This window comes from Sapajus apella, unplaced genomic scaffold, assembly GCF_009761245.1.
Source record: "Sapajus apella isolate SASKATOON/1434 unplaced genomic scaffold, GSC_monkey_1.0 scaffold32, whole genome shotgun sequence".
Classification (NCBI taxonomy): domain Eukaryota; kingdom Metazoa; phylum Chordata; class Mammalia; order Primates; family Cebidae; genus Sapajus; species Sapajus apella.
Genome location: NW_022436972.1, coordinates 16,755,368 through 16,770,394, shown reverse-complemented (window position 1 = coordinate 16,770,394; position 15,027 = coordinate 16,755,368). Strand labels below are relative to the sequence as shown.

The window sequence follows — 15,027 nt, the reverse complement described above, 5'->3', positions numbered from 1 at the left end:
GGGATTACAGACATGAGCCTCTGCACCCGGCTGGCTCATTTTTCAGAAAATAAATATAACATGTTGAAAATATAAATAAAAACTATATTCTAAAGCAAAAATATTAGTGAGAAGGATAACACTGTCTTACATTATTAGAAATACCTTTAATAATGGCTTATTAGATTCTCATATCTGCTTCTACATTCAGTCTGCTGTGATACGTTGCTTTGGTTGAAATGAATAAAAGACAAGCTTCACACAGACAAGCAGCTGAAGAAGGAAGAGTATTTTAATAGCTTTTCATCTAATTATGGATTTTTTTCTTTGTTGACTCCAAAACTCAACAAGTAGTCATTCGTTAAAGGTTAGTTGCAGCGTGGAATCTGACATATCGAGTTTTTTAACACTGTTACATTAAAATCCATTGGTCTATCTTGTACTTTGAGTAGATCTTTTACCATGTATGATTTTACATCATGTATTGACCACTTGTAAATATTGGTTAAGTAAATTATGCACATCTTCCAAATGTTGACACATTTAATCATACAATTTTAAAATCACATTTGTTAATATTGCTACTGATCTCATTTTAAAAGTGGTTAACTCTTTAGAAACTTTCAGGTTTGCCATGACAGATACCAGGTTTTCAAAGTTCTCATTTTTATTCTGTAGCTTGAATTTTGTCATTAGCAACAAATATGGTCAGTTTTGTCCTTCAGGTGATAGGCTTACTTTGCTCATATGCCAGAATCCCATGTCTGGAATACTGCAGTTTTATCAGTGGTTCTTTTAAGTAAAAATGGTTTTCATTTAAAAAAGAAAAAAAAAAATAGGTAGTTTAGCTTGTAAGTTGAACAATCCCACTAGTATTTTTCCTTGAGACAGCCATTATACTATAATGGCTGTACAAATGATTGTAATCATTTGTTTCATTAAAGATATTCTCAGATGAAATTGGTGGTGAAGATCACAATGACTTACTGATGGTTTGATTCACGTTAAGACACTAGCAGTTTTACTCACCAATGCCTTTGTACTGTCAGTTGATGTCACTACAATAGAAACAGCAAATGTCCTAATTTTTTAAGTAGTTTGTCCTAATTTTTTAAAATTTTCAAATAGTCCTTCATTTTTTAAATAGTTTGTCCTTATGTATTCTCTGAAATGATTTGGTGAGTCCTATGGGTCCACAGATCACATTTTGCTAATCACAGGCTCAAAGATACCTTAGAGTTCCTCTAGACCAATACCCTAAAGCTACTTAGTATATATGTTTCTGTGTTCTGAGCTCATTATTAATGTATTTGGTAAGTATTTTATAAATACTCATCTAGTAAATGAATTTAGATCAGTATTCATGAGCATTATCTGTTTACAAAGACTGTCTAAAGTGAGATTGGTAGACATAGTATAACTATACCATTTAATTGGCTTCCTTCATTACAAGACTGCTATACGTCTTGCTTCATGGTCTTGCAGTGAATAGTCATAACTGGCTAAATAAAAAAGTTTGAACAGATGATGAAGTTATCAGATGATATTCTTCATTTCTGGAGGCAAATAGCAGCAATATTAGTATCCTGAATTGATCTTCAATTCAAGTACCTGCTCCAGTATTCCTTGTAAATATCTTCTAGTAAAATATACTGAAATATTTACAGTTTTAGGTTATAGTGCTGAGCATGCATACAATGCACAAAGAAGTGGAGATCAGGAGCAAGAAATTAAATTGTTTATATTGTAGTAACTATGTCTGCAGTCGAAACCAAAGTCACCCAAATGTTTCTTGTGTTACTCCTTTAGTCTCTTTGTGCACAGAAGCTTGTTTACTGGATCTATTAGTTTCATTTGTCAGAAAGTTTGGTTACCTCTTTTCTAAATATTACTGTGGTTAAAGGCTTCCATAGCAAGAAGACAAAGAAAAATGATCAAGAAAGAAAACATTAGGAACAAGTGGCCATTTTAATGATAATTAAACCTAGCAATATGAGATAATAAGGATGTTACAAGGAATAATACATTTATTTAAAACTCAGAACAAATAAATATGAATTGCTTAGTTGCATTCATTTATTGTAGAAGCAGATTGTTTCAGTATTTTCTTTGATTGGCTTTGTTTTTTTAAATTATGTTACTAATGTCCTTTTTATTAATCAGTTCCAAGATCGAGTATTTACTCTGTGTACTTTTTAAATAATTCATTTTAAGTATTTCCTACCAGAATAATTTAGTAGCATGTATTAGCATTTCTAAGACTTTTTTTTTTTTTTTTGAGAAAGAGTCTTGGTCTGTTGCCTAGGCTGAAGTACAGTGGCACAATCTCGGCTCACTGTAACCCCTGCCTCCTAGGTTCAAGCAGTTCTCATGCCACAGCCTCCCAAATAGCTGGGACCACAGGCATGTGCCACCATGCCTAGCTAACTTTTTTGTATTTTTGGTAGAGATGGGGTTTCTCCGTGTTGGCCAGGCAGGTCTCAAACTCCTGGCCTCAAATGATCTGCCTGCCTCAGCCTCCCAAAGCCCTGGGATTACAGGCATAAGCCACTACACCTAGCCTTTAAGACAATTTTAAATGATTTAAAAAAAAATTCATTGAGTCCTGTTTGCTGTCTTTCAGCATCACTGCTTTTTTTCTCACTCTAGGACAGAATTATATGTGATTCCAGAATACTTTAATGCTACCAAAAGCTATTTTTAAATACTTGAAAATACTTCAAAATACATCTCAATGTCCACGTCTAATAAAGATAAATCCCTAGTAAGGAGTATTGATTCCTATCTGTGAAGGGAAATGTAACAATCTATAAAGTGCTTTGAAAAATAATTTTGCCTAGAAGTGGTTTTTGTTGATTATCAGTGAAACACTTAATGATTTTAGGCACCCTGAGAAAGCCCTGCTTCACAAAATATTTTGCTCATTAAGCTGATTGTTTTCTAAAATTCTACAATGAAAGATTAATTCCTTTTGCCCACTGCTGCCTCGAACTCCTGGGCTCAAGCAATCCTTTCACCTCAGTCTCCTGAGTAGCTGGGACTACAAGCAAGTACCACCTCTCCTGGCTGACTTTTGTAGTGATGAAGTCTCGCTATGTCCTCTCACGTTGCTCTTGTTTAAAATCTTGAAATCTTGTTTGAGCTGTGCTATGGGGAATTGAAAGTAAGCTTAGTCTTACATCAGGTCAGAGTATTAGTAGGAAAACAACACCTCTCTGGAGGCCACTATGTTGGCAGCAGCACTAATTAGCCTGAAGTCCCCCTTGGGAAAGGTGACTTTCCCAGCAGAAACTGAGACTTTGATACCTAAGCCCATTATGCAGATTCTCCCTTTGCAAAACCTGGAGGTTCTGGGTTTAATTTGTGTTAAGGAAAATGTATTTTTTGTAAACCATCTGGGCTCTCTGCTCATTAATCCTACCTATGCCTACTCCAGTGATCTTCCTAAAATGCAATTATTACTATGTTTTTCCTTTGCTTAAGGCCCTATTAGTTAATTTTAAATAATTTTAAACATTGTAACATTGTATAAGTGAATTATGCTTAGCATTTTAGGTATTTTTTGTTACTTTTAAACATGACATTTGAAATTTAGCTTTTGCCAATTTATTATAATTGTTTTTCTCCTATTTTAAATTTTGAAAGGATTGTTTCTTTAGGAGAATTTTAAAGTATTAGTTTACTGGGCATCAGAAAGGTTGACTAATCTATATAACTTTATCTGTAAAACTTTAAACATTAATTTGCTTCATTTAGTTAAACACATAGAAGACTAAAACAACAATATTGTTGGACTTTTAGTTATTTCAGCAGCCATTGAGATGTCTCATTCTGAAATCAACTCAGTGGAGGTTATATCCCTAAGACTTGTAAAAGTGCTTGTATAGTCTATACATATACCCCACAACCACTCGAGTGAAGTCTTCCTTCTGTTTTCTAGTCAAGAAATAGTGTCACTCAAATTTTCAATATATATTTAACAATTAACAGAAATGGGTGAGATACTTAGATCATATTGTTTCTAGCTCTTTGTAAGGAAACATTACTAAAATCTTTTTCCTCAAGGAAAATGATAGACCAGTTGAGTCTTGATCTTATTTAGAAAACAAGTAGATTGTTCTATAACATGTCCCTTAGGTAAATTACAGTATTTTTCTATTAAACTCTTAGGCTAGTCACTTATTTTTATTTTAGGTGATGCAAAAACTTTCTGGATGGAGCTAGAAGATGATGGAAAAGTGGACTTCATATTTGAACAAGTACAGAATGTGCTGCAGTCACTGAAACAAAAGATCAAAAATGGGTCTGCCACCAATAAAGGTATGAAGCAATAAAAACTTTGAATATGTTTAATACTAGATATTTCTCTCTGGCAGTACAGTATCATTCTATTTCCAATGTTGCTATTTGTAAAAGTAAGTGAATATGTTTAATACTAGATATTTCTCTCTGGCAGTACAGTATCATTCTATTTCCAATGTTGCTATTTGTCAAAGTAAATGGATATAATTACTTGTGAATAATACCTGCTGATTTATTTCTTTTACCTCAAGCTACTTTTTTTCCCCGTTTATCTTTTTTTTTTTTTAGAGGAATATTACAAAAGTAATATCTGCTCCTATAACATTGGCACTTATAGAAAAAAATAACAAGAAAAGTTATCACTCCACATTCAGAGACAACTGAATTCAGAATCCACATTCAGAGACAACAATTTCATATGTATGTGTAAATATACATATAACTTTATTTTACCTGCTTTAAACAGAACTTACTCTACCAGTCTTCTGAAAGCAAAATTTGTGTTCTACATAGGCAATTAGTTCAGATCTTTCAAGTTTTTATTTTTTCTATTTGTTTGTCATCAATCCAGGTTGGTTGTAGAACGTAAGAATTTAAGATGGAATCCTCCTTCACTCCATCAGGACATATGGTTTTGAAGCAAATTTTTCTCCAGATTATTTTTAATTTCTGGATGTTCTTATGACATTAATCTGTTATGTGTTTATCAAAAAAATTGGCACTGTTTTTCATTTTAATGTTCCTTCTCAATCCTTCATAAGTCAGATAAATCTAGATTCAAATCCAGTTGTACTACTTCCTAGCTGAAAGTACTGGAATAAATAGCTTAACCTCTAAGCCTCAGTTTCTTTTGTCTCTAATGCAGATATTCCTATTAACCTCTTAGAGGAGTAGTGAAGATTAAATGAGATAAAATATGTAAATTGTTTAGCACAGTAGCTAGCACCATGAATAAAGGTAATGGTGATACTGTTTTTCTTTCTTTAACAGAATATAGCCAAGCAATGATTCTGGTGAATGAAGCAACTATAAGTAACAGTTCAACATCAATAAAGGGTATGTACATCTCTATTCCCAATCTATAGAATTCTCTGATTTTTTTTTTTTTTTTTTTTTTTTGCCGTGAAGCGGGATAGCCTTAATATGTCAAGCTAATTAAAGATAATTTAAAATAAAATCTAAGATCCACATCTCTAAGTTACGTAAATCAGTTTTCTCTATTAAATGAAAAGTCCTACCCATCTAGAGATAGTAAATGCACACCCAGCTAAGCATCCTAGGGAAAGAATTAACAAATGTGTGTTGTGTTTGGGGAAAAAAGGACTTTCTCATATAAAGAGCGCAAATAGAATTCTAACACTGTATATCCACTTTCTGTTAAGAACAGTATTTGAAAGGTATATTCTCGTATAGTTAAGTTGGGGGGTAAATCTTTTATTTCTAGATTGCTTTTAGACCATCAGTCTTCCAAGCTCTAACAACTAAATCAATTTAGAAAGATCAAAGATAATGTATTAAAGAAAAACTGTTTCTCTTCTCACAAAACTTTTTTTTTTTTTTTTTTTTTTTTTTTTTTTTTTGGAGGCAGTTTTTTTTTTTTTTTACCCAGGCTGGAGTGCAATGGCGCGATCTCGGCTCACCGCAACCTCCGCCTCCTGGGTTCAGGCAATTCTCCTGCCTCAGCCTCCTGAGTAGCTGGGACTACAGACACGTGCCACCATGCCCAGCTAATTTTTTGTAGTTTTAGTAGAGACGGGGTTTCACCATGTTGACCAGGATGGTCTCGATCTCTTGACCTCGTGATCCACCCGCCTCAGCCTCCCAAAGTGCTGGGATTACAGGCTTGAGCCACCGTGCCCGGCTCTCACAAAACTTCTGATACCAAATGTGGGTTTTCCATGCCACACAATTCTCCAGTACTCTGTGGACACCAATGGATGTTGTGTCCTAAAATTTAATTCAGTTCTGACACTAACTACTATCCAGAGTTAGCACAGATCCCATGGATTAAGGTCTCAGTCCCACCAACTTGCTCCCACTTCAGGCATTGGTCACAATCCCTGATCCTCCTCCTGTACTTCTGACTGAGTTGGCTACAAATCAGAGATTCCTACAACCCCCTCCTCAGATTCCATGATGTGCTATAATGGCTTATAGAACTCACAGAAGCACCAGTTTATTATAAAGAATACTATAAAGGATACAGATGAATAGCCAGATGAAGAGGTACACAGGGCAAAGTCTGGAAGGGCCTGAGTACAGGAGCTTCTGTCCCTGTGGAGTTTTGGGGTATACCACCCTTCCAGTATGTAGAAGCATTCACCAGCCTGAAAGCTCTCTGAACCCTGTTGTTCAGGGGTTTTATGGAGGTCTCATTACATAGGCATGATTCAATCATCAGCCCATTGGTGATTTGCTCAAGCTGCCTCTTTCTCTTCCCTGAATATAGGGGTGGAGATGGTAGGGATGAAAGTTCCAATTCTAACCATGCCTTTGTCAGAAGTGCCTTGGTCTTACCAGCCCCCATTCTGAAGCTGTCTGGGGGCACCTCATGTCTCACCAGTAATCTCATTAGCATACAGAAGACACTCTTACCACTCCTGGGGATTCCATGGGTCTCAGTAGCTCTTATGTCAGGAACTGGGACTAAGTCAAATGCTCATCTTATACCTGTCACTCAAAATTTTAAGGGTTTTAGTAATTATGTCAGGAGCCAGGGCAGGGCAGAAACCAAATACATATTCCTTTTTTTTTTTTTTCAAGACAGAGTCTCACTCTGTTGCCAGGCTGGAGTACAGTGGCGGGATCTCAGCTCACTGTAAACTCTGCCTCTGGGCTTCAAGCTATTCTCCTGCCTCAGCCTCCCCAGTAGCTGGGACTACAGGTGCATGACACCACACCCAGCTAATTTTTGTATTTTTAGTAGAGACGGGGTTTCACCATGTTGGCCAGGATGGTCTTGATCTCTTGACCTTGTGATCCTCCTGCCTTGACCTCCCAAAGTGCTGGAATTATAGGCTTGAGCCATAGCGCCCGGCCTCAAATATATATTTCTTATGATGTTACATGTACTAAGACTGTAAAAAGAAAAATTTAGCAGCTATTTTAACAGAATCAATCAGCATTCCATAAATCTTAGTCTATCACACATTTACTGAAGTTTGGAGGAAGTACAGTATTTACTAGATTTTTATTAATACTGTTGTCAATTTTAATAATTTTTGTCTTTTATAATTTGGAGCCTTAAGACTTTTAAATTTCTGAAAATATAAGACTAGCATCACTGGCTATTTTAAGTAAACCTTTTGGTATTCAAAAGAATTCTCAATTTCATAAGCTACAGTATAGCTTTGTGTCAGGGTCTGACAGGCAACCCCCATGATGGATGAATAAACTCACTCAGACACAGAATACAGTGAAAGAGTGGGCTAGGGGTGTCTGTGGCTAATCACTTGAAGGAGTTAACAGTTGCTGGCCTCAACACACTGGGTTTCTTGTCTTTTATTTAGCACATATTTAATGACAAAGGCTTTGAGTTAACACTACTAGAGGGTGAAGATTAAAGACGAAGTTCTGAGGTTTAAAGCAAACACTGTGGATGATAAACTTCTGCTGACTGAGTAGAAGGCAGTCAAGGATGGATGGGCAAAGGTTGGTTTTGGGACAATAAGCCGTTTAGATAAATTATTTTGCATTCTCTTGTTAACTGCTTTATGCTTCAAGCTTCGAGATAAAGGAACTAGCTGCCTTCGGCCCATTCTTTCCTGAAGCTTTTACAAAACTTCTCGGCCTTCTAAGAAGGTTTGCAATTATTTTATAATGTTTATAATATTGCCATCTACTCTGCTTAAACAGCTTTGGAAGAGTAGTTTCTCGAAGAAAACAGTCTCCCTTTTACAGTATCCTTCAGTAACACTGAGAATTGTAGGGGAGAAAAAAATATCTCAGTAGTTGGGATGAGGGCTGTAATGAAAGATGGAAGACGATTACCAGGAGAAGAGACATAAAGATGTGTTAATTTTTAATTTTATATGCACAGGAGCATCACAGAAAGAAGTGAATGCCCAAAGCAGTGGTGAGATTTGAGAGTGCATTACACTACCCTAGTACATGAAAGAGATGGGGCAGAGAGGCACTTCTGGAAAGAACAAATGTTATATGTGAATTTTTGGTGCCACAAAAGAAGTAGCACTCGAATATAAATTTAACTTTCTCAGCAAAGCAACTTTGCTTTCTGCAGAAAGGGTACTCCCACTGGCCGTCTTGACACAAGAACACCCTGAACAAAGGAGGCAGGGCCATTTATATCTAACACATCCGCCCTACTGCTATGTCCTCATTCCATTGGCTGGAACTGGACTTCACAGTCTAGGCTGCACCCAGTTGTCCAACAACTTAAAACTTTTCTAAAGAGGTAAAGGCAGAGGAGGACAAAGGACAAGAGGAAGTAACTTGAGGAATGCTTAGAGAAGCAATAACATTTCCAAATAAGGGAGGGAAATAAACTATGACCTAAGACTTCCAGGCATGTCAGGGCAAATATCTTGGCTAAAGTATGTGAACTAAGAACACTGGATACACATATTTTCTTCATTATGACTAACAGCTACTTTAAAGCAAAAGCTTTAACATAAATTAATCTTTGAAGAAACTATTATTTATTCATAATGAACTAAGAGGAAAGCTTTGAAGAGGAACCTTTTATTTATTCTTATTTCCTACAACAAATGACTTCAAAGATAAATGGGTCCTAGGAGAATAAGTAGGAAGTTTTTAACAGTGTCTGTCTGAGTATAGTACTGGCTTCATCTGCTCTCCCTGATAAGACGAAATCATTCCCAGTTGATGAAACTTCTGAGGGGGGGATTTATGACAATTGAGTTCTTTTTCCTGAGGGTCTATTTTTAGACAGATAAGGGAACTCCAAAGAATGCCTCTTCCTGTATTTGTTCATTCTCAGATGTTGTCAGTTCAAAATAATCTTTATGCTACTATATGTCATCTAGACAATCCTTAAGGGATTACATTTAGTTTTGCAGGAGAGAGCCTTGTTACCAAGAAAAGTGGTAACAAGTAACTAATTCTAAACATTTTTTTTCTTTCTGAAGAAACTTTTTTTCCACAAAAAGTAAGTTGGTTTTTGCTTGGGGTCTTTTAATAAGGTAATAATTTTATCAATAGATATACTGAATATAATTTCATATTTTCATATAGTTTGTCCATCTGAAATGTAACAAATATATCAAGATAAAAGTATATTTGCTAGTGGTGAAGTGTTTTTAAGAAAACAGTTGGAGAGAGTTATGTAATTGACATTGTTGGCAAATTTAAGAATTAAAAACCTTTTGGCAAGAAAGTTTAATGTGGGCTGGATTACAGGCTCAGGCCTGTAATCTAAGTACTTTAAGAGGCCAAGTGGGGAGGATCAGTTGAGGCCAGGAATTTGAAACCAACCTGGGCAGCATAATGAGACCTCATCTCTACAGATAATAAAAAAAAAATTAGTGATTTGTTAAATCACTTTTATAGAGCCTTTAAGAATTAATGTGATTTTTGCATGCAGAAGTAGGGATGCTCAGTGTCCACCTTTAAGATTGGTTAAACTTCAAATCAAGTTCGGGCCAAACTAGAGTCTCTACGGTAGAAACATTTTCTGTCCTCCGTGTTTTATCATATTATATTAATATTTTTGAAAATATTGACACCTAATATTTTGTCTCAGTCTTGAAACTTTAATATGTTTGCAAATTTTAGGGCTCCATATGGGCAATTAACATATTCCTTGGTACTTACAGCAAATAGTTTTTAACTTGGTATATTTATTGCTCACATTTGTATTTTTTTGTGTAGATCATATGCCTGTGATTCAGAATGAACAGGAAAACAGATCCAATGCATTTCCCTCCACATCATATGAAAACTCCTTTCCCGAAGACTGTACATTTCTGTATGTATATTAATTATTTATGTTATTAATGCTTTTGCTCCTAGAGATTCCTTCTTTATAAATAATTTGGCATTAGAATAGATAGACAAAATAAGATTTTTTTTCCCATTAAAGCTTTAAAAGTTGTAAATTTTAATATTTTATGGTAGGATAGAATTTCATGAGTCTCTTAATATGTTATATAATATTCCTAGCTAATCAAGTCTTTTTATAAAGTTTAGCTTAAGGTGTCTTTGTATATTTTATTAATACACTGAAATCTACCAAGTGGTGTGTTTTTTGTTTTTAGGGCTTAGATTATTTGGAGAATTTAAAAGTGTCAGAGTATTTCAGTATCAGTTGAGTTTTCAAATGCTTGACAGCTCTCAAATAGTGTCAAAAAGTTTATGAGAATAGATTAAATTTTTCTGACCTTCTGTTTCTCATTTTATCATTACTTTCAGTAAAGATTCCATGGCATAAAGGAGAATTGCAGAAGAGTGAATCTGATACTCTGACACGTAGCCTTTATTTTTAGTAGGTAATGTCTGTGCCTAAGCCTTCAAGGAAGGGAAGTTTCTGAAAGTTCTCTAGATCAGAGAACATGGTTTCTTTCAAAAAACAAAAAAAGATATCTTTAGAAAGAAAGTTCTTTAATTTTGTTACCCTAATTTCATTTGTTCTTTCAGATCAATATTAAATTGACCCCCCAAAAAATCTCAATATTGAATTCTTTTTTTGATTTTTGTGTCTGTGAGAGTTGTAGATAGACAACTGTTTTATATGATTTGGATTTACAAATATTAGAGATGTTATTGCAGTTTGAGTGGGTCTCAAAAGACCCATAAAATTACATTAAAATGCTCTCAGAGAAAGCTAAGTTCACACTTTAGCTCATTAATTGGCCATTTCAGTAGCTCACAAAACAATTTTTTTCTAGAAATTCTGACCTTCAAATATACAGTATGAAATTTTATAAGTTCTTAAGAACAAATTCACTCAGTCTAAATCGCTAAAATATAAAATTCTTTTTCATATAAATTACCACCAAACAAGCTGTCTCCACAAACAGTTATCTATATATTTAGACATTATATTTTAAACTTAAATGCAGGAGTGGTTATTCCTGTGAAGTATCCTTTTTTGGTTTAAGTTCATTCTACCAACTTAGCAGAATCTTATTGAATTTTTGAATTTTTTTGTCCCTTTTAGCTTATCTTATATAAATAAATAAGCTTCCTAATCTTCGTTATGGTCACTGAAAACAATATTGACTGGGACATGACCAAAGATAAAAACCTTGTGACTATCTCACTACTAGACACTGTTTTTATTACACTTCAGAAAGAACTCTTGAAGCAACTGTGAATTTACTTCTACTGTTGTCTCGCCTACACTTCTCACTACAAGGTGGTCATGTAAAAAGCAAGGTTCACTGCCATAGGTTTCTTTGCCATTGCCAGACATTATTCAGACTTATTGAAAATGTTGTCAAAAAAGAAAATTCAGTTAATTTGAATTTTTCTCACGTACTTGTTAACTCAGCACCTAGTGTTGGCTTTTTAAATTCCAAATATTTAGAAGTCACACACTTGATGCCTTCTTCTAGAAATTTTTAAGAGACCAATGTTAAGCTAACATTTCTGTATTTTCTATATAGCCTGTCCTCCTTCCCTTTTTGAAAATCAGGGCAGCTAGAACTTGAGGATAAGTGGTCAAAGAAAAAAAAAATCAGGGCAGCATTGTTTAATTTTTAATTTTTTTGTATTTGAAGTTTTTTTTTCAAGACCTTGAGATTTAATTTGTAGAGTCTTCTGTATGCTTAAATAAACTTGAGTTCTAGTACCCTCTTTAACTGTCACAGACTTCAGTTTCTCTCCTGAGAGCCATACTTACAGATGGAAAAGACAAAGGCAGAATTGTTTTTGAGGAACTCTTTCGTCTCTTTGTTATCAGTTAACCTTATCTTTCTCCTAACAGATTATTTTCTTGTTCTAAGCATAGCTTTAGTTTTTGTTGTTATTGTTGTTTTACTAGCATTTTTGGAAACCTCAGTTCTTACTAGGCTTAAGCTTTTGTGATGCTTTTCTTACAGGTTCATACCAATGTTTTGTATTCATAATTAGTTGTCTTCTTTTGTATGTATAGTTAAATCTGAGGTTCCCAGAAAAATTGAGTTGGTTTCTTTAACTGTTTTCTCATCTCTTTGGGACTGTTTGTGATTATGTAATCAGAATTTCATTTCCTTAAGAATCTCCCATCTCTCTCGCCATGTATCGACACTCAGAGGCTTTTTTATGAGATTATACCTAACTTTGGGTTGAGCTTTCTTAGATCTTTTCAGATGAAGGGGCATGTCTTATTAGGCTTAAGATTTTCTTCCTTTGCCATTAAGAATCCAAGGAGGCATTTAATTCTTGTTTAAGTAATTCATTCATTCATTATGTTTAAATAATGAATAATTAACTGAATAATTCATTCATTATGTTTAAATAATGAAATCATTCATTTTTATGTTTAAATAATTCTTTTTATATTTCCTCTGAAGGTCAGAAGTTTATTGCTTATTTTGCTTTCAGTACTTAAACCCTTTTGGCAGGCCAGTGGTCACATAGGCTGCCTGGTAAACTAAAAGGTCAATAACTGAAGCCAGGGATTTTATATATATATATATATATATATATATATACACACACACACACGTGTGTGTGTGTGTATATATATATATATATGTATATGTGTATGTTTGTGTAGGTACATACATACCTACAGCCCCAGCCCCAGGCCTCAAGATTAGGCTGCACATGGTGGTTCACACCTGTAATCCCGGCACTTTGGGAGGTTAAGGAGGGAGAAGCACTTGAGCCCAAGAATTCTAGACTAGCCTGGGCAACATGGCAAAACTCCTTCTCTACAAAAAAAAATAACAAAGATTAGCTGGGCATGGTGGCACATGCCTGTGGTCCCAGCTACTTGAGAGGTTGAGGTGTATCACCTGAGTCTGGAAGGTCAAGGCTACAGTGAGCATTGATTGTGTCCATGCACTCCAGCTTGGGTGACACAGTGAGACCCTATTTCAAAAAAAGATTATATAAACTATCAATGGCAAACCCTAGGATGAAATCTTGGGTCTATTAGGACACAGGCTTCAGGCTTTCAGTGTTTTTTGTGGGATTTTTTTTTTTTTTTGAGACAGCAGGGTCTCACTCTGTCTCTCAGGGTAGACTGCATTGGCACATAGTCACAGCTCACTATAGCCTTGACCCTCTAAGCTCAAGTGATCCTCCCACCTCACCCTCTCAAGTAGCTGGGACCACAGGTACATACCACCTCACCTAGATAATTAAAAAAAATTTTTTTTGTAGATATGTGATCTCACTATGTTGCCCAGGCAGGTTGTAAACTCCTGGTCTCAAGCAATCCTCCCGCCTCAGCTTCCCAAGGTGATGGAATTACAGGTATGAGCCACCGTGCCCAGCCAGTATTTTATTCTTGAGTTGAACTGAATTTCCATTCCATATAAGTGAGTTTTGACATAGGTAAATGTAAAAACAAAAGTATTACTTCAGTGATAATTCTTTTAAAAGGATACCTACTTTTGTGATTTTAGGAAGTCTGAATGTGTTCTTTTTTTTTTTTTTTTTTTTTTTTTTGATCAAATAATACTTTGGTTTGTCAAGAGTACACAGCTATTCAAGCTAGCTTAAGTAGTGGAATTTATTAGAGGTGTACGAGGTGTGCAGCTTTGGCCAGCGTATGGGATGACATTGGGCTTGTGGGCTTGTACCACTGCTTAAAGATATAGGTGTAAATTTAATCCATTATATATGGCTTTTTACATAACATGCACACAAACCCAAAAGACTATTTTTAAAAAAATACATATACACACATGTACCTACACATACATACACACATATATGTAAATAAAATTGGTCTTGAAGAACAGAAAATGTAACATACCAGGCCATATGGACACTAGAATTGGAACTGGAAAGTCGGTACCTAAGGTTAGGGTTGACCTACTCAACTCTACTTCTCTCCATCTGTTACCAGTAGGTTTCTTCTTTTCTCACATGACCAAACATAGCTGCTCCAGCTAAACTCTAACCTTCTAGTGCAAGTGTTATCTCATGAGACATGTATCTAGCTAATTTTTTTTTTTTTTTTTTTAATAGAGAGACAGGGTCTAGCCATGTTGCCCAGCCTGGTCTTGATCTCCTGGGCTCGATCAGTCCTGCCTCAGCCTCCCACAGTGCTGGGATTACAGGCGTGAGCCACCATACCCAACTATATTTTTTAATATCTTAATTTAAATTCTTTAAAGAGACAGAGTAAATAGCTCAGTATGTATACAAGTGCTAACATCTTTGAGTACACTGAAATTAATATACTTGTTTTTCAGAAGAGGATGACCAAAGAAGAGACTAAGCAAAATAACAAATTTACCTACTGCAGTCTTTAAGATGAATACATTTATGTTTTAAAATGTTTACGTTTATGTTAAGTTTACATTTATGTTTTAAAACGTCCTCTTAATGGTCATAGAAGATAGAATGACTTCTTAGTTAGCTTTCCCAAAAGCTAGATAATTAGTTGGCAGCCTCTAATCCATGCTCCACCTTGATATTCAGGGTGACTAATGGCAGAGCAATTGTCAAACCATATGCAAACTGAGAATTCCTTACCCAGAGGCTGGCATGCAGGTCCAGACAGCCGTGGATAACCATGCTTACTCCTTATCCTGTGTTTACCTCTAGCACTTTTAATCAATGACTAGGTTTACAATACTGTACATAGAATTGGTTTTATTTCTGGGC

The 15,027-nt window shown here is 35.2% G+C and overlaps 1 protein-coding gene across 10 annotated transcripts in view; it reads left to right on the top strand.

Annotated features, from left to right (window-relative positions):
- Positions 1-15,027, top strand: part of SETDB2 (SET domain bifurcated histone lysine methyltransferase 2) — a 70,819-nt gene that overhangs the window by 22,997 nt on the left and 32,795 nt on the right. For 8 of the 10 annotated variants that reach the window (XM_032294608.1, XM_032294609.1, XM_032294606.1 and 5 more), the window contains 3 exons: positions 4,174-4,299; positions 5,272-5,337; positions 10,132-10,228. In XM_032294608.1, coding sequence (XP_032150499.1) covers positions 4,174-4,299; positions 5,272-5,337; positions 10,132-10,228 — 289 coding nt within the window. Of the gene's footprint in view, positions 1-190; positions 347-4,173; positions 4,300-5,271; positions 5,338-10,131; positions 10,229-10,671; positions 10,749-15,027 lie in introns of those variants that run through there. The other 2 variants (XM_032294610.1, XM_032294614.1) reach the window with 2 other exon arrangements.